The 22,272-nt window shown below is 41.5% G+C and overlaps 1 protein-coding gene across 13 annotated transcripts in view; it reads right to left on the reverse strand.

Annotated features, from left to right (window-relative positions):
* INTS6 (integrator complex subunit 6) overlaps positions 1-9,935 on the reverse strand; it is a 104,750-nt gene extending 94,815 nt beyond the window's left edge. For 4 of the 13 annotated variants that reach the window (XR_011259378.1, XR_011259381.1, XR_011259380.1 and 1 more), the window contains exons 1-3: positions 9,282-9,924; positions 8,789-8,866; positions 7,800-7,949 (exon numbers count right to left, since the gene is read on the reverse strand). Coding sequence is in view for 3 of the 13 variants with exons in the window: in XM_069601442.1 (XP_069457543.1) it covers positions 7,800-7,949; positions 8,789-8,866; positions 9,282-9,392 (339 nt within the window). In the remaining 10 variants the exon portion in view is untranslated. Of the gene's footprint in view, positions 1-7,799; positions 7,950-8,418; positions 8,679-8,788; positions 8,893-9,281 lie in introns of those variants that run through there. The other 9 variants (XR_011259383.1, XR_011259382.1, XM_069601444.1 and 6 more) reach the window with 6 other exon arrangements.
* Positions 9,936-22,272: the final 12,337 nt, after the last annotated feature.

Consider the following 22,272-nt stretch of genomic DNA (forward strand, 5'->3'; position numbering starts at 1 on the left):
GCCAAACAGATTTTTCTCAATTTTAGAAACAATGAAAAAAAAAAAAAAAAAGAAACAATGCCTAGAGATTTTCAAAAGGATCTTATATCAAAGGAAACTAACTGGTAGTTAACAAATTACAAACTGTCCAGTTAAAAACTTATAATTACAATAGTTAATCCTGGCTGGCATATGACACTGGAGAAATCAACTGACTGACTAGGGTAATAGCACTGTATTAACTGCATCAGAAACTTAGTAAACCAGGAGTACAAAATCAAAGAGTACCATCAAATATACATACATATACATACACACACACACACACACACACACACACACACACAATTCTGTCAACTATCCCCCACATTCACAGTATTTTTCAGGGAGTGGGGAGGGACAAGGAACTCGGAAGGAAATCCAACTGAATATAACAAACAGTATTTTAACAGGGTATTACAAGAAAAGCTAAATGCAACACAATGACAAAACGAAATGCCTGCTTTTCAGAGGAATTGAAAGAAGGCATATTTCACTAGAGAGCTCCAGATATAACCCCCACCACCCAAAGGGATTCACATCTACAGGTTATACCTTTAAATAAAATTTGCTTTTAAATAAAATACAAATTACTAATAAAATCTGCATGACTGTTTCATAACCAACTACTCTCTTTTTCATAATGTGAAATCTTTCATAATGTGACAAAATTAAGCATTTAACTTTACTGGGTCTTACCTTCTACACTTATTAAATAAGGAAAATGAAGTCTAACATTACTTTCAATTCTAAAGCCCCAAAAAACAATAACTATAGTAATACTTACAGGAAGTCTAATGAAAAGTTCTGTCAATAAATGCAAAAAGTTCAATTTGTTTTTCCAAGAGTGTATGTAAAAATTCACTAAGCTTCACACATACTATATATATTTAAGGCGTATCTCAACAAGAAAAGATGGAAGAAATAAGAGGGATCAGGGAATAAAGACAAAATTCAAAAAACTCAGTATTCCATGGTCTGGGACTGTGCTTAAATTAAGCAGATTAATAATAAGGCTAAACAAAAATGAAGTTTGTGTAAAGAAACTACTTCTTTAAAATGAAAAAAAAAAAAAAAAAACCAGGGAATTCCATGCCAGTCCAGTGGTTAAAACCTGATGCTTTAACAGCTGTGGGCTAGGGTTCAATTACTGGCCAGGGAACTAAGATGCTGCAAGCCACATGGCTAAAAAGAGAAAAGTAAAAAATAAAATGGAAAAAAAAACAGTGCTGATAATACGTTAGTGTTGATCCACCAAAGGAAAATTATCCACCAAAACAATTTATAAAAGTATAAATTTGAGTGGAGTATGACAACTAAAAATAACTTTAAATATTTAAGAAAATTAACACAGTCTCCTTGCAGAAATCTGTAACACGAACATAGCTAAACAATACTTTTAGTTAATTCTAACCATAAATGACCTTAAAGCAACTGAAAATAATTGAGTAAGTGATATTCTTTCATTCAAATATTTGTTCCTGGTCTTTTAGTTCAAACAAAATTTAATGTATATAATTTTCCATACATAGCTTAATACTAAATTATTGACATTCTTTTGCATAAAGGGAAAATATTCTCTTTGAAGAAATGGAACATATTACTTTCACCTTTTGTACTTTTATTTTCAATAATTTCTAATCAAGACTGCAATGTCTTTAGGATATTCTTTTTCATTTTCTTTTAAAACCATCATTACCAAGGTGGTTTTTTTATCTTTTAGAAAATAGATTTAGCATGTAAAATGATGAAGACAAACTATAGCAAGTGTTTTCAAAGAAAATAAAACCTGGGTCTTGAAATCTGTCATAAATTACCACCTTCAAAATTACTGCTCAACAGGAAACAAATCATAGCCATGTTACACTACTTTGAGCTCAGTCAAACCTTATTAAAATATCCCTTGATTTACCCAATAGATGCACTCCTCAAAAGTTCCTTGCAAATCAAACGTGTGTAAGTATCATCTTAAACGCACTAGGGGGAGCTCCCTATTTGAAAGAATCCTAAAATATGTGCTTTTGTCTTCTGAGGGTTCCTTTTCTAATTTACATTCCTATAAAAGAATGACTTTCTGACTTATCTACTGAACTATATTCATCCTGTTTTCATTTAACACTTAAAAAATCCTATCCTTTATCCCACCCTTATCAACTATCATTAAGACAACTTTGATCACATTATATTTACTTTTCACATTGCTTCCCTTAGGAAGCAATACAAAGCTCACTCCCCCAAAAAATAAATATATTTAATATGTTACAGATTTCAAAGTATGTAATAAATATCAGCTTTAAATATCACTAGATTTTTATCACTGTACTTTCCAATTCAACAGGGAAGAATAACAGAAAACTAGAGGTAAATAATTTATTCAGGAGAGAAAAGTATGTCTTGTATCTACTGAGCACTTCATAACTTTTGAAGTACATTTTACCATATCATCCCATTTCAACCTCTCATTGACTCTATAAGGGTATAAGTGGCTTCATTACTGGCAATTTGGGAAACAAAGAAGCAGAGGCACAGGGTAGTAAAGTGACTGTCCAGTGTGACAGAGTAATTCAATGTCAAGATCAGACTTTAAATTCCACTTGCACATTCCTAGCCACTGCTCTTCCTTAACACAATTACAGATGGAGAAAAGAACATTTAAACCAGTTTCCTTGCAGAGGGCCCTGTTGCTGCTGCTGCTGCTAAGTCGCATCAGTCGTGTTCGACTCTGTGCAACCCCACAGACAGCAGCCCACAAGGCTCCCCTGTCCCTGGGATTCTCCAGGCAATAACACTGGAGTGGGTTGCCATTTCCTTCTCCAGTGCAGGAAAGTGAAAAGTGAAAGCAAAGTCGCTCAGTCATGTCTGACTCTTAGCGACCCCATGGACTGTAGCCTACCAGGCTCCTACGTCCATGGGATTTTCCAGGCAAGAGTACTGGAGTGGGGTGCCATTGCCCCTATCCATCAGTAATTATTGAAAATAATTTCAGTGACTTTCCAAGACCCCTCAAAGGGGAGGACAGTCTCTCCAACAAATGGTGTTGGAAATACTGGATGTCCAAATGCAAATGAATGAAGCTGGACCCTTACTCCCTATATCATACACCAAAATTAATTCCAAATGAATTAAAGACACAAATGTTAAGATGTAAAAGTAAACCTCCAAAAAGAAAATACAGGGGAAAGCGTGAATACATTGGATTTGGCAATGATTTCTTGGATATGACACCAAAAGCAAAGGCAGTAAAAGATAAATAGGAATACATCAAAAATAAACATCTGTAAAAAGGACAATCAACAGAGTGAAAAGGCAACTCATGGAAAGGGAGAAAATATCTGCAAACTGCACATCTGATAAGAGGATAATATCCAGAATATTTAAAGAACTCCCACAAATCAACAACAGAAAAAAGTAACAATTAAAAAATAAGCAAAGGACTTGAACAGACATTTCTCCAAAACCAATATACAAATGTCCACCCAGCATATGAAGAGATGTACAATATTAAATAATTAGGTAAATGCAAATAAACCAATGTGATAACTCAAATCCATTAAAAGGGCTAATATTAGAAAAAAGGAAAATAGTGTTGTCAAGGATGTGGAGAAACTGAAATCCTTGTGCAATACTGGGTGGAGTAGTAAACAGTGTAACCTTTATGTAGAACAATATGGCCTTTTCCTAAATTTTTAAAAAACAGATTAATCAAACAATCTAGCAATTCTACTTCAGGATGTAAAGAGCTGAAAGCAGATCTCCAGAGACACTTGCACATCACGTTCACAGCAGTGTTACTCACAATGGCCAAAAGGTGGAAGCAGCCGAAGTGCCATCACTAACACACAGGCAAAACATGGGATGCACAGAGGAAACTTTTTAAATGTGGTATATACACACAATGGAATATTATTCAGTCATAAAAAGAAATGATACCCTGATACATGCTACAACATGGAATACTCTATGATTCCATTTACAGGAGCTATCTCTAGAGCAGTCAAATTTATAGAAACAGAAAGTAGAATGGTGCTTTTCTTTGCCAGTGGCTGGGGTTAAGGGGAAATAAGGAGTTATTGTTTTGAAAGGAGTTTCAGTTTTGAAAGATGAAAATGTTCTGGAGACTGGCTGCACAATAACCTGAACACTACTGAACTGTTCATTTAAAAATAGTTAGGATGGTGTATTTGCTATTACATGTTTAAATTTAAAAAGTAGGAAAAAAAGGTTCAGGGACTTCAGCACAGAATGTTCAAGGATAATAATCTACTTTCTTTTGAAAAGATATCTATAGGTCAATAAATACCAAACTACTGTTTATACATTTCTTGGTAGACTAAAGGAAACCAAAAACCCAAATGGGAATCAAGCTTTCATTACTTCACCTACCAGTGTTAAAAGAGAAACCTTTATACATACTACCCGAGAACTAAATGGCTACCGCTTTGGTGAAGAGAAAAAAGCAGTATTACTAGAAATCTACCTGAATTATCTGCTTCGTTCACAAATAGCTCTTTATGCTGAAGAATGAAATTGGCTGGCATTATTCTCCCTGAGATTCACTCAATTTGATCTTGTCTAAAAGCCATTTTTCAATGAGGTAAACACTTGGAATAGAAATCCCTCAAAAAATCAAACACATATTTTATCTCCTTTTATGTTATTATTCAAAGCTTGTCTTCACCAAAGGTATAGAGAAGAAGGTACCATTCTAAGTCCTGGAACAACTGAATCAGTACTAGTGTATTGAGTAGCAGGAATGTGGAATCAGTCCAGTGACAAAAATGATGAACTGCAGGTCAGAGTAATATTTAGAAGCTAAACCTAACTGGAACCTAACTTTAACAATGTTGAAAATAATAGAACAACTTGCTAAAGTATGAAAAATAAACCAATCTACATATGAAATTTTAATCAGATATACATGTCCAACAGATATTAAGGCAGGATCAAATTTTCAGTGCCTCTTTAAAATTCAGCATTATTTGAAACCCTGGTGAACACATGTTTTTAAAAAAAATTTATCAGATTTAGCTGCAATGATAAGCAATTGACTAAGTTGTTACTAAAATTTATAAGGAAGATTGACTACACATCATCCCATGAGTGTAAGAAATAACAGCAAATGGTACTAATCGTCAAAATTATTTATAAGGACTTCAACATGCAAGGAATTTATTAGTAAGATATACAATGTGCTTGAGAAAACATTCATGAATACTCATTTTTTTCTCAGCCACTTTAACCTTGCTGATGCCCTGCAAGTTCTTACTATACTAGCTAATAGCTCAAACATGTTTTATTTTTAAGTATGTTAATGAAACTTATGCAATAGACATTAAAAACTCTTGGAATTGATTCTGGAAACCCGTATGTGCACGTATGTGGGTGGCACGGACGTGTGGAGGTATCTGTATAAATATGCAGATATATATAAACCCCATTTAAGTGTTTTGGGAAAACTTTTTCAGAAGCTTATATAAAGGTTTTTAGATGCTTTATAAACTCAATATGCCCTTTCATCTAGCTCACCTTTTCTCATTTCCTTCAACTACTGAGATTATACAGAAGTATTTAGTACTATGGGCTCCACAGATCTAGGACAGAGTATGGGAGGGGAAGTACTCAATGTAGAAACACTGAGGTTACAGAAAACAGGTACGCCACAAAAAACAGGCAGACAATCTCACAAAGAAAACATATGAACTATTCACTATTAAATATATGACACTCAAAATTCTCAATCATTTGTCTTAACAAGAAAATATGTATTTAAATCAGCAAGAGAAAAGCCTCATGATGAAAAACAGCTTCTGAAAAGACATTTTCTTCTAATTAAAAGGCTACTCAATCATCATTTTCATTTGGAAAATTATGGCTTCCTAAGTTAGTTTAATGCTAGTATCATTTTTATGTGTCAACTCAGGATATTACTCCTTGCCTCTTCACTTATTCATCAAAATAACTAAAAGGCATAATCTCTACCCCTTGTTGAATCAATAAATCCTGACATTCAAAAACATCCCTATCTCTAGGCTCTTCTCTTGGTGCAAGTGGTAAGAGCACAGCAGGACCACATTCAACCTCAAACTTTCGTGAACTTTATAGACAAGAACTTAAGTGTTCCCGGGTGGAAGACAATTGTGAAAAAGAAAGTATAGGTCTAAGTTACAAATGTCCTCAGCCTCTCCATGACAGTTTTTCCCAAGGAAACACCTAAGAAATATTTTTAATAGGAGGTAGGAAGTAAATATGTCTAAGAGTCTTTCCCACTTATGAAATGTGATGCAGAAAAACAGAAAATTAATACTTCTGCTATACACTAACAACCTAACAACCAAATAACAAGTATATCTAATAATAAGGAAATAAGGATAACTGAGTAAGGGCAAGTTTCTTATCTGACTTTGAACTCAAAGTTTAGATCAAGACCTTAAGCACTAAGACTGCATAGTACTACAGATAACAAAGGAATCTGAAAGGGAAATAAAACCATTATTTTAAAGAAACAAACTGAAAAGTTCATGGCAAATCTCCCTAAATTACTAACAGCTGAAACATAAAGCAGCATAGAAAGGGGAAACAAAAAAATTACTGTGTAAGAAAATACACATTTACTAATTAAACAGTGGAAGTACAATTCCATAAAAACAGAAACAAACTGACTCCAAGTTGAAATGTATACTTTAAATGCAACAGGACTACATTCAACCATTTCCAAAGATGTTTAGGCAATGAGTAGTCATCCCTAAGAACTAAAGCATAAACATTTCTAAACAAAAGAACAATTCTGCTTCTATATAGAAAAAAACCCAAAAGCTGTAGTTGTGGGAAGATTTCCCTGAAACTTGTGCAACTAATGAAAAGTGTGGCTCATGGAATTTGTGAAAAGAATAAAATGTATACCAAAACATGTCACTGTGGTAATGGTGCTCTGCACAACATAGAAACTGTCATCTTTTACTTCCTGGGCCAGTTATCTCAAAAAGTGTCATAATGGACCACCTTGCATTATCCCATAGTGAACCATCATGTGGTTTAAGTATCTTGTCTCATCTTCAAACAGCTAAGAGTAAGAGTATTCGAGGAACTGGGGGAATTCAGGGAGAAAGGAAGGGTTCTTTCAGATTTTCCAACAGCCTCTCTTTCAAGGGTTGGGAGTTTAAAAACAAAATTCTGAACCTGCCATTTAATTCAAGAATGGTTTCAGAATTCTTCCTGCAGTGGCTTACTGAACACACTTTAAAAGCTGAGAAATCTTAATGTACTCAGCCAGTACACTGAAAATCTTTTTACCTTTATACAATGAAAATCTTTTCACCTTTCAGAACTGTTATACAACACAGTTAAACTAAGCCCTTTTGCAACAAATAGAATAATTTCCTCTAACATTTTAAGATCATTTTAATTAACTAGTGTCTGTCAGTCATTGCAAGGGTTGCAGTTGCCAGTGGGTAGGCCATCAGAGAAACAGTGTGGTGAAACAGGATGTTTTCCTTTTATTTCCTGAGTGAGCTTTAAGAGATTAAAACTAAATTTATGTCAACTTTATAGCATTCAGATTCAAATTCGGAACCCAAATACATTTTAAAAAACAAAAAACAAAAAAAAACCTGAGAGCTATAAAACCATATACATTGTGGTCAGAATTCCACTTTGTATTATGTGCATACTGTATTTTAATCTGCAATGTTTCATATTTGTATTTCACAGTATATAGCTTTTGGACTGGGCTGCTTGTCCACAGAAAGAAAAATCAACTGTTTCCACCTTAATATTCAACCTACCTGCCCATAGTTGTCTATGCCAGTTACTAATCTATTTAAATTTAATAAATCAAAAGCTGTCCTTAGGGATTGGCCAAGAGTCGTAAGTCCTTCAGCTTGAAGGTTTTTCAGTTCATTCATAAACGTTGCATGGTTTTCTTTCCATCCGGCCTGAAAAGAAAAATGTGAGAATTTCTTTTTTTCATCTTTTAAAGCCAGGTACACACGGACGGTCGTTAACAATCTGCCGTTCACCAAGCAGCTGCTCGACTTTACAGTACGGTTTGGGGTAAAGTGTCAATGCCGTCTCTCTGCTAAAGAAACTCTCTTCCAGAGGTGGCCGAGAATAAACCTGCTGGCTCTACAGCTTTCCGTGGCTACCAGCCTTAATACTTCATAACTTCCCGGGGAGATGCACTCCCCAACCTCGTGCCCAAAAATCCGGGGATGCAGAGGTATTGGTGGAAAGCAGAAGTGAGCAGCACTTCCGAAGTTCACCCGGAGCTGCCCCACCGGCCCCGCGGCCCTCTCGGGGAGAATCCGGAGACCCGGCCCCGCTGCACCCCACCCCACCCCACATCGCAAGCCCCCCGCCCGTCGGCACGCCCCGGCCTCGAGCCGATTCCCCTTTAATGCAAACCCGGGCTCTGCGCGGCCGGGCCCGGCTGTCACTCGGGCTAACTTGAATAAATATCCCCCACAGTTCATTGCTGCCGCTCACGCCGCGGAGGGGAAATGTCGGCCATGTTGATCGCCGCGCCGCCGCCGCCGCCGCCGCCGCCGCCGCCGCCGGGCCGGGCTGGGGAGGGGACGGCGGTGGCCCGGCGACTCCGCGCCGCGCCGGGACGCTCCGGAGCGGGGGGAGGGGGTGGGAGCCCGCAGGGGAGAAGACCTCAGCGCCTAGAGCACAGCGGGTGGGGGAGGGGAGCATAAGGAAGGGTGAATGGGGGGGCGGGGAGGGCGAGAGAGGAAGGGACGGGGAAGGGGAGGGGGAGGGCGAGGGTTGTTACCTTGATAGCATAGGGTGGCTCTTCGAAAGTGACCAGCATATACCTGTCTCCTCGGCTGGCAGGGTCCCGGGCACGGAGCTGCGGGAGAACGGGTGGAAAACGGGAGCAGGAACAGGGCGGGCGAGAGGAAAGCACACAGGCGAGGTTAGCAGGCGGAGAAGGGGCGCCCAGCGGCCCCGCCGCACCCCCCCCCCCCACAGTTACCGCACACGCCGCGGCCGCCCACCCCCCCAACACACAGACACACACACACACATCGGCCCCTCACACACACACCGCCCGGGGCCGGAGCCCGGGCCCTGGCCGAGCCCGGCTCGCAGCGCCCGGCCGCCCGCCCGCCCGCGCGGTGGGGGAGGGGGTCCCCGAGCCCGGCAGCTCCCGCAGTCAGGTCCCCGACACCTCCGCCTCGCCGCCCCTGGCCGCCCTCCCCCCAACCCCTGCCGCCCGCGGGCCGCCGGGCCGGGGTCGCCCCCCGGGCTCGGTCGGTCGGTACCTTCATGAAGGTCTCTACCGCGCCTTTGGCCGTGTCCAGGTAGGTGGTGCCCAGATGGCTGCGCTGGTTCATAGAGGCAGACGTGTCTATCAGGAACAGTAAGATGGGCATAGTGCTGGCCGGGGACACCGGGGCCCGAGGTGGTGGAGAAAGAGGAGATGGTAGAGGTGGAGGCGCCGGTGGCGGCGGCGGCGGCGGCAACCGCCGCTAACGCGGGGCGGGGGAGCGCGGCCCCCGGGAGGAAAACACCGTCTGGGTCTTTCCTCCGGCTGCGGGGAGTTTCTCCCCCGATAGTTGAGAGGAAACTCCCCGGACCCAGTTCTCCCCGTCGTACCCCCGCCTCCTTCGCCTCCTCCTGCCTGCCTGCCCGCTGGGGCGGGCGCCCGGCCGTCTGTCTGTCGGTCCGTTCCCCCCCCGCCTCGGGGGTCCCGTCCCCGCTCCCGGCCCCTGTGTGTGTCCCAGCGGGAGACGGGCCTGGCTCCCTACCCCACCCCCGGCACAGGGAGTGGGGACCTGGGAGCTGGCGAAGAGGGGAGTGGGCTGAGGGGAGATTGGCCCTGGGGCTGTTGGGAGAAGTTTCAGGGACTCCCTCCGCACCCCGGCGGTGTCACCACTTTCTCAGCCCCTCTCGCTACTGAAGCGCTTTTCTCCCTCACACTCCGGTTTTAACTCGGGCAGGGGCCGCAGAGGCTCCGCCCTCTGACACGTCCTCTGGCCACGTGACGCACCGCCCCGCTAGTCTATTGGCTGGCCCCTGGCCTCTTATTAGCATATTCAAACAGCTCTGGGGCGGGGAAAGCTTGGAGGCCGGCTCCGGGAACAGTTATGGAGCACGCGCAGAGGCGGGGCGTCGGGTGCGCGCGAGAGCGAGCGCGAGGGGAGAGCAGGCGGGCCGGCCGACGCGGAGGCGGGCTCCGGGAAGGGGCGGAGACTGGCCACGGAAGGGCCGTGGGGTGGGGGCTGCGTCGGCGCGCCCAGGGCCGGCGCGGCTGTGAGTCTGCGCGTCAGGCACGGCGGCCTCTCCTTGGCTGTCGGAGGTGGTAGGGGTCGGGGGAAGGGAAATGGAGGTTGGCCTCAGCTCCTCTTCTGAGGTCTTGGTAGCGAACCCCTTCCCTGTGGGCCAGTGAGGAGGGATGAGTATAGCGTGATCAAAAGCCCGGGTAGGAGTCAGCGGCAGGCCCGCGGTCGCCCCCCAGAGGAGGGCTCTGGGCCGGCGGTCGTCGGAGGAGGTTCCTTGGCCCTCGGAGGGCCGGCCCCGGCGCGGGCGGGGCGGGGGAGGGGAAGTGAGAGGTTGTTTATGACCAGGGACTAATCTCCTCCGCTAGTCACACCGCTCCCGCTGGGGAGTGGGGACCACGGGCAACCCTCGCCCGCAGCCGTGCTTGGCCCTGGGCAGCGACCGAGGGCGAGGGCTGGACCTGGCCAGTACCCCTCTCGTTGCAGGACCCACCGAAAAGGATATAAGCCATTCGCCCCCCACCAACTCAGCCCTAAAAGGACAGTCGGGAAAGATGCAAATATCGATAAACTGTTTATAGCCCTTTTTATACTGGGAGGGAAATAACCCGTCTTACCCAAAGAAGTAACCTCTGTCAAGCCATATTTACTTAGAGCCATCGAATGTTAGTTTTCAGAGCTAAAAGGGACGCTGGCAAATCATAATCCATTACTCTTTATTTAAACAAACTGACTTGGCTGCCCAGGTGACACGTAAGATTGGTTCTGCATAACCCTTCCAGTGCTCTTTCACATACACTGTATCAGGCTCCATCCAGATACTGCATGAGGGAAGACATTCTCGGTTAAAAACCAGCCCCTGTCATCAAGCCAGATGACATAATGAATCTTAAATGTCCGAGGAAAAGTTTCCTCAAATATACTAGTCGACAGTTTGACTTAGGGACATACAACCCATATAAGACAAGTCTTCCCTACTGGCCTTACATTTCTACCGTTTATTCTGAAATTCTTAATTATTTGCCTACTGGTCATTGAAAGAAATTGTTCCTATTACTGTTAACGTAAAACATGTTTTGTGGCATTTTTTTAAATTTTGAATTTTTTAACTTAGACTTTACTAACATTTAAGATAGTCTCTGAACTTTTGTTATAGTAGGGCTAGTTCAGTAATACACTTCTGTGAGTAGGTTCCATGGAAGAGTAAAGTATTTTTAAGAGATTTAGACTACAAGATAAGGTGGAGTAGAGAGATTACATCCAGTATTTGCTAAGGGGAGTTAAAAATGGTTAAAATATTATCCCTGCCTTCAAAGAACTTATGGTTTTTCTAGAAAAATATTGCCCATATATTAGCTACTACAGAACAGAAAGTGATTAGATACTAAATAATTCAGAAAAGAGAAAATGTTATTTCCCTGGGGAAATAACATTTTCTAGGGTCAGTAAGTTTAAGTGGTCCCTTAAAGCAATGTTTCTCAAAATGGAATCCTAGACCTGGAGATAAGGAATTAAGAGTTCCTTGATACTTTAAAATTTTTTGTTTTTATTTTAATTACAATATTCAAATTTTTTATAAGTCACAAAGACAAAATTTTTTTTTCAAAGTGATAATTTGCAACTGAAAGAACTCTTCATAAAATTTGTCCCCAGTTTTCTCTGTCAGTGCTTTTCAAACTGTGGTCTATGGACTCCTGCCTGTCAGAAAATGTATTCTCTAGAATAAGAATTATTTTTTACATTTCTCAGATTTGAGAAACACTGCTTTAAAGGATTGATAGGATTTGAATATGTGGGTAAAGGAAAAGAAGCTTCTGATGAAAATCCCTTCTAGACATTGAAAATGTAGTAAAGAAAGGAAGCTAGCACATCACTGACAGTGGCTTCTTGGGGAACGATCAAGTTCAGCTTAGGCTGGAGTACCAGATACAGGAAGGACAGTATAAGATCCAGAAAGGTGGGTCAAGTCCAGAGGGTCTTTATGCCAGGCTAAAAATTTTTTTTCCATATAAATTGGAGTTTTTAGTTTGTACAAAGTAGTGTTTGAAAGGAATCAAACTAGAGTGAAGTAAATGAGCATGATTTAATACTGACCTTAGCTATTACTGTTATTTGAAATCATTTCCAATGGAGCCAGCATGGTCTTTCTTCCCCAACTCCATGGAGTTGGTAGATGGTTGCTCTAGGTTCATAGTGGAGGTATATGATAGACCTGGGATTAGACACAAAGATCAGGAGAGCCGAGTCCAAGGAGGCAACCTGGGACATATAACCAGAAACTACCCTTATAGTGACACCTGAGATCAAAGACCAGGATTCCAGTTGAGAAGCCCAGAAGTATTGGACAGCAAAGCCCCGAGGCAAAACAGGAAAGAAATCAGGACATACATAGACAGCAAATCAAAAGGCCATCTGAAACCAGGAAGCATCGACGAGTAGTCCCTAGACACAACTGTGAAGTAGGCCAAGTTTATTCTTAGTGACTCTGGTTGACAATTAAGCTGTTAGTTGATGACGGCTTAAACCTGTGGTTCTGGGCCAGAAGATGTGCATCAGCATTATCAACAGAGCTTAAAAATAATAATGAATTTACCAAACCCCTAAGCCCAGAGGACAGTGATACAGGAAAACTGGGATGAGCCTTCGACACCTCATTTTTTAAAAAGCTGTTCAGATGAATCTTAAATAATGCTGATTATGAACTATATGCCTAAAAGTATAAGGATAATGTATGTGTCTAGCCTCTAGTAGTACTCAGTAAGTAACTAAAAATTCACATAACCTTGGAGTTATTACATTATCTAAAACTCCTAAAATAAATCTGCAAACTAAAGGGGGAAAAAAAAAAAACTATAAATGTGGCACCAATATAGACAACAGTGAATTTCATCATATGCTTATTTAATTGTTTGAATTCAACTATGTTTGACAAAAATGTAAAATGAGAAAGCAAAATAATGCCAGAGACTCTCACTGTTCCACTCTGTGAGCTTAGGCCTTGCAGGAAGCACAAGATGGGAAACATGAATCTCTTCTTCACCCAATCTCTGTGCTTCTACAATGTGATTCCAGAAGGATTCTGGTTATATGTAGGCTTATATCTCTAAAACAACCCATCAAATGCAAGCCAACTATTTCATCAGATTCAACTGAAGAAACAGTGAGCTCTTGCAATGCTAGAGGGGAAACTAGTTGGAGTAGTATGTGCTAAACCCTGTCCTGGGGCAAGCTGGGGGATTAGGAAAATTTTTTCTGGGAGGACATTGGTTGGAAGAAGTATGTGGGAGAAAACATGCTTTTTGCTGCTGTTTTTAAAGGAATGCTGCCCAAATGCTAGGGCTCCTGATTTAAAAGGGAATGAATAAATTATACAAAACCCTCAAAGATTAGTGACTCTGGTTTAAACAATAGCCTAAACTGTTGAAATGGAGCTATTCTAACAGAATTAAGAACTGACGAATTATATTCATTTGTAGGAGCCAACCAGAGCCTTTTAAATTATTTTAAAACTAATTGAGCAGGGTAACACAGTTTAAAAATAATGATGTGCCAGTGACTTGGCTTATGGTATCTGGATGTGCCATCTGAGCAGACTAATCAGATGAACTTAGTGTTCCTCATATGTAACCTAACAAAGTTTCTTTTGGCTGTCTTACATTCATTTCCTCAGTTCTCTGCTTTACTCTTTGAGACCACAACGGTCAGTGATGTTGACAGTTTGAGAACATCAGACAAACTTGAAGTAATAAACAAAAAACATCAGACATGAAATTATGCAGCAGAAAGTGTTTGAATAATACATGTATAAGGAAATTTAATTTTGGTCATCCTAATTTATGATGTTATGTAATACCAATTATATAATTAGATCAATCCTCAGGGGCGGGGCGGGGGTGGTGGTGGTTGGAATGCTTCTAGAGACCACTGTTAACAAGAGGGACTTCCCTGGTGGTCCACTGGCTAAGAATGCACACTCCCAGTGCAGGGGGCCCAGGTTCCATCTAAGACCTGGGACCACAAAATAAATAATAAATTAAGTTTTTTTAAAACAGAAGTTAGACCTTTCCAATGAGCAGTATTTCACAGTAATAGTTGAAGTCTTAGGCAACTCAAGATGAGTACTGAAAATGAACATATCCAGATTGAGAATCAGAATCACAGTGGAACAGTTTCTCTATCAAAGGAGCCTAAAACATAGCAGTAATTATGGAAAGACAGCTAGATAATGAAAATATACTCATAAGTCAGCAGACCCCAAATAGGATACAGCAAGACCTGTCTTCTTAGAGGATTGCTTTAGAAATGCAAGATAACATCCCATATTTTATCAATTCTGAGACACCATGAGAGAACTGAGTAGATGGAGGCAGAATCATGATACTGTGAGATTAACTCCACCTTGCATCATGTAAAGTAAATATCAAACGAATGGTAAATATAAAAGAACCAACAGTGTTTATTCAGTCATTGGTTCAACCAATATTAACTGAATATGTGCAGGAGCCAGAAATTTAGCAGTGGATGAAACAGAACGGAAAATGCTGGCCCTTATGAAGTTTACATTCTAGTGGGAGAGGGAGGCAGTCAACAAGGTGAGTCTATGGTACCTTCACTCTAACTGCAAAGGAGAAAGAATACAGCGGGAAGCCTAACAGTGTAACTGAATGGAGGGCTGCAGCGTTAGATACAGAGGACAGGGAAGACGCACTGAGAAATGACATTGGAGTAGAGACCTGAAAAGTGAGAGGCAGGGCTGCCGCAGGTATCTAGGGGAAAACAGATTTTAACGATTTACCTTACTGAAAACATTTACGGTTTAAAACATTTACGGTCTCATCTGTTGCTAAGTATGCTTTGCTGATACTTAATAAATATTCTTATAACAAGTAGTAGCAATAATAACTATTCTTGGCTGATACTTAATACATATTCTTACTAAGAGTAGTACTGCTCTAATTAATTATAATAAAAATTCTTTGCTCATATAGGTTCTCCTTGACAGGCAGAATATCAATTATTCATTAAATATTATTGAGAGATTTATCTTAAAGTTGACAGGTACTGTTTCAGATTCTAGGGATTCTGTGTTAAATGAGATAGACCTACTCCCAACCCACACAGAGTTGCCAGATAAAATACAGGACCCAAGGTTAAATTGGAATTTCAGATAACACGTCATTTTCTAGTATAATTATGTACCTAATACTATGTGGAGTATACTTATGCTAAAAAAAAGTATGTTTTCTCATCTGAAATTCACATTTAAGTAAGCATCCTGTATTTTCATCTGCTGAATCTGACCTCACTGAACCTACAATCTGACCTTCTGGAAGCAGAGATGAGTAAATAAAATTAGTATACAGTGCACATGCTATATAACCTGGGAAGCCGTAAAATGGAAGACACTGGGACTCCAAGGGTGTGGAGGAAACCTGCCAGCCAACCAAGAACATTCATCCCTAAGAGCAAGAAATAAACTTCTCTGAACTTGAGCCACGTGTTTTGGATCCATTTGTCCCATGGTCATTTTGTAACACTGCCTACCCTAATTACCTTAGTGGTCATTGCTGAAATTGACTATCGTGGTCAGATTGACTCCAGAATCAGAAGTTGTCATGTAATGTACCAACAGTTAATTAAAAATGTAAGTAAACATTTACATTTTGTAAATAAACAGGTAAAAATACTTGTACTGTAGTCATCATTCTCTCAGGTGCTGGTTTTAAAAACTGGGGTGCCTGATGTGGGGTACAAACCCTTCAGTCACTCAGTCGTGTCCGACTCTTTGCGACCCCATGAATCGAAGCACACCAGGCCTCCCTGTCCATCACCAACTCCCAGAGTTTACTCAAACTCAGGTCCATCCACTCGGTGATGCCATCCAGCCATCTCATCCTCTGTCGTCCCCTTCTCCTCCTGCCCCCAATCCCTCCCAGCATCAGAGTCTTTTCCAGTGAGTCAACTCATCACATGAGGTGGCCAAAGTATTGGAGTTTCAGCTTTAGCATCAGGCCTTCCAATGAACACCCAGGGCTGATCTCCTTTAGGATGGACTGGTTGAACCCCCTTGCAGTCCAAGGGACTCTCAAGAGTCTTCTCCAACACCACAGTTCAAAAGCATCAGTTCTTTGGCGCTTAGCTTTCTTCACAGTCCAACTCTCACATCCATACATGACCACTGGAAAAACCATAGCCTTGACTAGACGGAACTTTGTTGGCAAAGTAACGTCTCTGGTTTTTAATATGCCATCTAGGTTGGTCATAACTTTCCTTCCAAGGAGTAAGTGTCTTTTAATTTCATGGCTGCAGTCACCATCTGTAGTGATTTTGGAGCCCCGAAAAATAGTCTGACCCTTCACTCCTCAGGAATAAGCACACTCATTCCTCTTTTTACCTCCTCAGTGCAACATTCCCTCCTGATTAGAGGTCTCTGTGCCAAGGGTGGGGTTTACAGTGAGACTGTATCTCAGCCTTTTCTACCTGCTTCACTGTGGTTTCTCTCTGGTTTGCCTCATGTGAAGGGTTTGCTTTGCCAGTTTTTAGGTTTTTTCAGAGGAAATTATTCTAAAAACACCTGTAGATAGGTTGTGTCCATGGGAGGCAGTGAAATCAAGATCTTCCTATGTCACCATCTGGAACCAGTAAATAAAAATACAGGATGCCCACAGTCATCATCCTAACATGGCTCTAAATCTGAGTATTTTCAAGGCTGCCATGAGGGACATAAGAAAATTGCATTATTTGATGGTTTCCCTAAGCAACTAACACTGTACATTATTTCCAGCTACTAAAATATTATACAATCTTTTTCTTTCAAACAGTTATAGAATGTAAAGGCTCTAAAAATTACAAAAAATACGACATGACTTCTGATTTCAGAAAGTGTAGGGCCTAGCAGAAATAAAGACAGATAATACTAAGCAGAATATAATCAGTGCCAAAAGTGCAAATAGTATCTTTAGTTGAAGTGAGACATTCATTCAGACTACAGAAGAGGAAGCGTTTTTTTCAAAGCTTTATGGTTTTCTATCTTTAATTTTTTTTGTGGTTGTTGAAAGGAATTTGTCAAAAATTTACAAAATGCAAAAATAACAGAGAAAACCAAAAGTCACTTTTAATTTCGCTACACAGATATAGCCACTGATAACATTTTAGTATATATCTTCTTCTTTATATTTTAAATAAAAGTAGGATTCTTTACATGTATTTTTCTAGCCTGCTTTTTCTCCACCTAATATAATGTGGACATTTTCCACTAATGTTTTAAAATATGACTTTCAGTAAATGCACAGTATTCCATCTCATGGATGTATCATGATTTATTTTCTTATTACTAGATATTTTATTTCCAGATGTTTTAGTTTTATAGATAATTATGCACTGAACAGCCCTAATCTTTGTAATAATTCAACAGCTATTATTTGAACACTAGTTGCTGCTCTGGATGTTGGAGATATGTTAGTGAAAAAACAGTTCCAAATTCCTTCCTGCCATGGGGAAAAGGATGAGAGACAATAAATATGTAAACTCTGTACCTTGTGAGATGCTGATAAGTACTCTGGAGAAAGATCAAGCAGGGAAGAGGAATAAGTAGTGGGGCTAGGTGCTTGCCTTTTAAACCTGTGCAATAGAAATAACTAAAACATGGAGTAGAATTTGATAAATGCCAAAACAGATACAAAATGCAATGAAGGACATTACCTAGTTGGACAGGACAGGAAAGAGAAACCCCTCAAATCAGCAGAGAACAAGGCAGACACCCAAAGCTAAAGCAAAGAGAATTTCTTTTTACAAAAGTTAATGACATATTAAAGTGAAGACTGAACAAAAGCTGTTAGATTTGAGGAAGCCACTGTTGACTTTTGTAAGGAATATAAAGACGGAAGAAATAAGACGAATTAGATCACCAGGGATTTTAGTGAATGACTGAAGGCAGACAATATAAACTTCTCTTTCTGAACTAAAAAAAGAGGATGGGATGTTAAGCTCAAAGGACCGAAGAGATCCTTTATTTTAAAGTGAAGGAAAAACCTGAACATGTTTTTAGGTAGAGAAAAAGCAGGGGTAAACTGAAAGTGTGAGAGAGGTCTCAGGGTGGGGTAGGTGTGAGCAACAGGAAAGGACAGGCTCGGGAGCACAGGTGGGAATAACAGGACGTGAAAGAAGCTGCACTGATTTCTCTGAGACCAGAAATAATGACAAGACTGTGAACCATGCCCAGCCCAGTGCTCAGTGTGATGTTAACTGACAACAGGCTGCCCAGACATTTGGTCAAATATTCCCAGTGTATGTGAGGGTGTTTCGGGATGAGAATATTTGAATGGGTAGCCTGAGTTAAGTCGATTGCCCTCCCCTGAGTGGGTGGACCTCATCCAATCAAAGACCTGAATGGAACCAAAAGGGACACTCTCCCCTGAGGAGGAAGGACCTTCGCCAGACTGCCTTGAGCTAGACTTCAGACTTTTCAGTCTTCAGGCTCAAGCCGAAACATGCTCTTTTTGGGTCTCAAGCCTGCCAGTTTTTGGACTGGAACTGCACCATCGGCTCTCCTAGGACTGCACTTTGCTGACTGTGGATGTCGGGACTTCTCAGGCTCCATGACCCTCTGAGCCAATTCTTTAAAATCAATCAATCTCATTCTCTGTCTCTCTCTCTGTCTTTCTGTGTATGTGTGTGTGTGTGTATGTATTTTGTATTCTGTTTCCATTGGTTATTCCTCTGCAGAACCCTAATATGCCAGTTCAGCCTTCAGCCCTGGGCAATAGTGAAGGACAAGGAAGCCTGGCGTGCTGCAGTTCGTGGGGTCACAAAAGTGGTTCAGGACTTAGCAACTGAACAACAGTGTGCCAGTATATGGCAAATGTTTTATCTGTGTTGAATGATAAAATCAATTATAGAGAAATTCAAAAGTGGAAAGAATAAATGCTAAGGGAGCCATGGGAAATGGATGGTTGCCCAAGCCAACCAGTGATACTGACGGCCAAGTAAACACTCCAGGGAAAATCCCTTCATTGGCGGCGGCTGCCACTTAGTCGCTTCAGTCATGTCCCATTCTGTGCAACCCCATGGACTGCAGCCTGCCAGGCTCCTCTGTCCATGGGATTCTCCAGGCAAGAATCCTGGAGAAGGTTGCCATGCTCTCCTCCAGGAGATCTTTTGACCCAGGGATCGAACCTGGGTCTCCTGCATTGCAGGCAGATTCTTTACCAATGAGCTACCAAGGAAGCCCTTTCATTGGATAATATGGACAAGCAAGCAGATCTTCTGAGCTCTTCATGGGCAAGGATTCTAGAGGGCAGGTGGTCAGCCTCTAGGACATTCAACATGTATTCCTGTAGGTAGTCAGAGCTCTGAGTCAGGAATATGAAATCAAAGGAATGCAGAAGAAAACAAGCATTTCATCACCTACTTGTGTAGGCCCTCTGCTAGCACTTCCCATGCCTGCAAGATGAGTGTTCTTTCTTTTTCAGAAAAGGAAACAAAGACCAAGTAATATTAATTAAGATAATCCACGGTCACAAAACAATAGACTCAGAACCTGGATCTGATTCCGGAGGCATTATCCAGGGCAAGCCTGACAGTTGTCATTGACCCATCTATGAGAGTTGGGGCTTAGGGACCAGCTTCCAATCCCTGTGCAAACTGTAGGAACTGGGATTTTTGTTTATCTAAGTCATGTCTGACTCTTTGTGACCCCATAGACTGTAGCCCGCCAGACTCCTCTGTCCATGGGATTTCCCAGGCAAGAATACTGGCTGCTGCTGCTGCTAAGTCACTTCAGTCATGTCCGACTCTGTGCAACCCCATAGACAGCAGCCCACCAGGCTCCTCTGTCCCTGGGATTCTCCAGGCAAGAAAACTGAAGTAGGTTGCTATTTCCTTCTCCAGGGGATCTTCCCAACCCAGGGATGCCACCCACATCTCCTACACTGCAAGTGTTTTCTTTACCAGTGAGCCACCTGTGAAGCCCGGGAACTGAGATACCTGGATCAAAAACAAGTCAGAGACTTGGACACAGAGGAAAACATAAGGGAGCCAATCAACAAAATATAGTATAAGGAAGGAATCTGCTGCTCATCAGAACATAACTGGAAGGATAATGGGGTGAGAGCTTCTGAGATATCTGCAACACTTTAATGTTCAATTCGCTAGTCTCCAAAGACTGGTGCTCTAAACCAGTGAGCAAGATAGCTTTACGTCTTATTAAGCAATATCTGTCACAGATGATGGGCACATAGGAGCTCTCATGACATCTATTTAATTTGCCAGATTAACTGGTGCTCCTCATTCCTTCATTAAAATATGCCCACGGCACAAAATATATATACATATATACATACACACACATATGTATATACACATAAATGCCCATGTGCTCAATTGTGTCCAGCCCTGTGCTACCCCATGGACTATAGCCCGCCAGGCCTTCTGTCCATGGGATTTTCTGGGCAAGAATACTGAAGTGAGTTGCCATTTCCTACTCCAGGGGATCTTCCTGATCCAAAGATGGAACCCACATCTCTTAAGTCTCCCATGGATTCCTCTGTCCATGCCTGAGCCACTTGGGAGTCCCTCCACAACACAGAATATGCCCCAAACTTGTAGAATTTCCTTTACTATCATTGTGAACTTCACCCACTACAAGTTCCATGCTTGTGTAGTCAGATGCCTTTCTGCCCAAGCCTCTTTATACCCACTGAACTTGTTATTGTAATTATGCTAATTATTATATAAACCCATGCAATGTGAAACAAAATCACTAAATGAACTGCTGTCAAATTAAGTGTAAGTAAGACAACTATAAAAACCTGGAAAAAGTAAAAATCCACAATTATTTTGCATTTCAAAAGATTGACAAATGAAATACAGTCAACTCTTGCACAACAGAGCGTTAGTGGTCCCACCACACAGTGGAAAATTTGAGTATAATTTATAATTGGTCCTCTGTTTATGCAGCTCCTGGGTATCCACTGTCCACATCAAATCCACAAATTCAATCAACCAACAATCAAATAGTACAGTAGTACTTACTGTTGAAAACACTAGCATATAAGTGGACCTGCACAGTTCAAACCCTGTGTGATGGTCAACTGTACATTTGCAGTTCAAGTTATTTTAACGTTAAGGTATGCAGCAACATTTAAAAATCTCTTTGCTTTAATTTACTTTTTCAATCCACCAATCACCAGTGTTGGCTAAGAGGGCTTTTACTATGCTCTGCACTGTACCTGTATAGCACTTTTGTTTGCTTTTTTCTAAAAAAACACAGTTCAGTTCAGTTCAGTCGCTCAGTCGTGTCCGACTCTTTGTGACCCTATGAATCACAGCACGCCAGGCCTCCCTCTCCATCACCAACTCCCGGAGTTCACTCAGACTCACGTCCATCGAGTCCGTGATGCCATCCAGCCGTCTCATCCTCTATTGTCCCCTTCTCCCGCCCCTAATCCCTCCCAGCATCAGAGTCTTCTCCTATGAGTCAACTCTTCACATGAGGAAGCTCGATCTGTCTAGAAAAGTAAAATTAAAGGTTGAGTCCACGTTCTCTAAGTGATTCTAGTCAGAACTTTTCTGTTAAATCTCAATACAGAACATACTACTACTACATGTCTGTTTGGACTATTCCTACAAGTCTCAGGTATAATGTGATTCCTATGTATTAAATTCTATGTTGCAAACAAACTTATGGCTCACTAGTATTCATAAGATTGCCAGGAATTATGCATTTGGGGGCTGTGTTGTTGTTTCACTATAGGGCAACATGTAGAGCATTCTAAAAGTTCTCAGTGCAGGGAATCCTAGAGATAATCTAGTGTGATTCTTTTGTATCAAAGATAAGTAAACTGAGGTCCAGGGTTAAAGATACCTAGGACTGAGCGACTTCACTTTCACTTTTCACTTTCATGCATTGGAGAAGGAAATGGCAACCCACTCCAGTGTTCTTGCCTGGAGAATCCCAGGGACGGGGGAGCCTCATGGGCTGCCGTCTATGGGGTCGCACAGAGTCGGACACGGACACGACTGAATCGATTTAGCA

The sequence above is a fragment of the Ovis canadensis genome, chromosome 10 (genome assembly GCF_042477335.2).
Source record: "Ovis canadensis isolate MfBH-ARS-UI-01 breed Bighorn chromosome 10, ARS-UI_OviCan_v2, whole genome shotgun sequence".
NCBI lineage: Eukaryota > Metazoa > Chordata > Mammalia > Artiodactyla > Bovidae > Ovis > Ovis canadensis.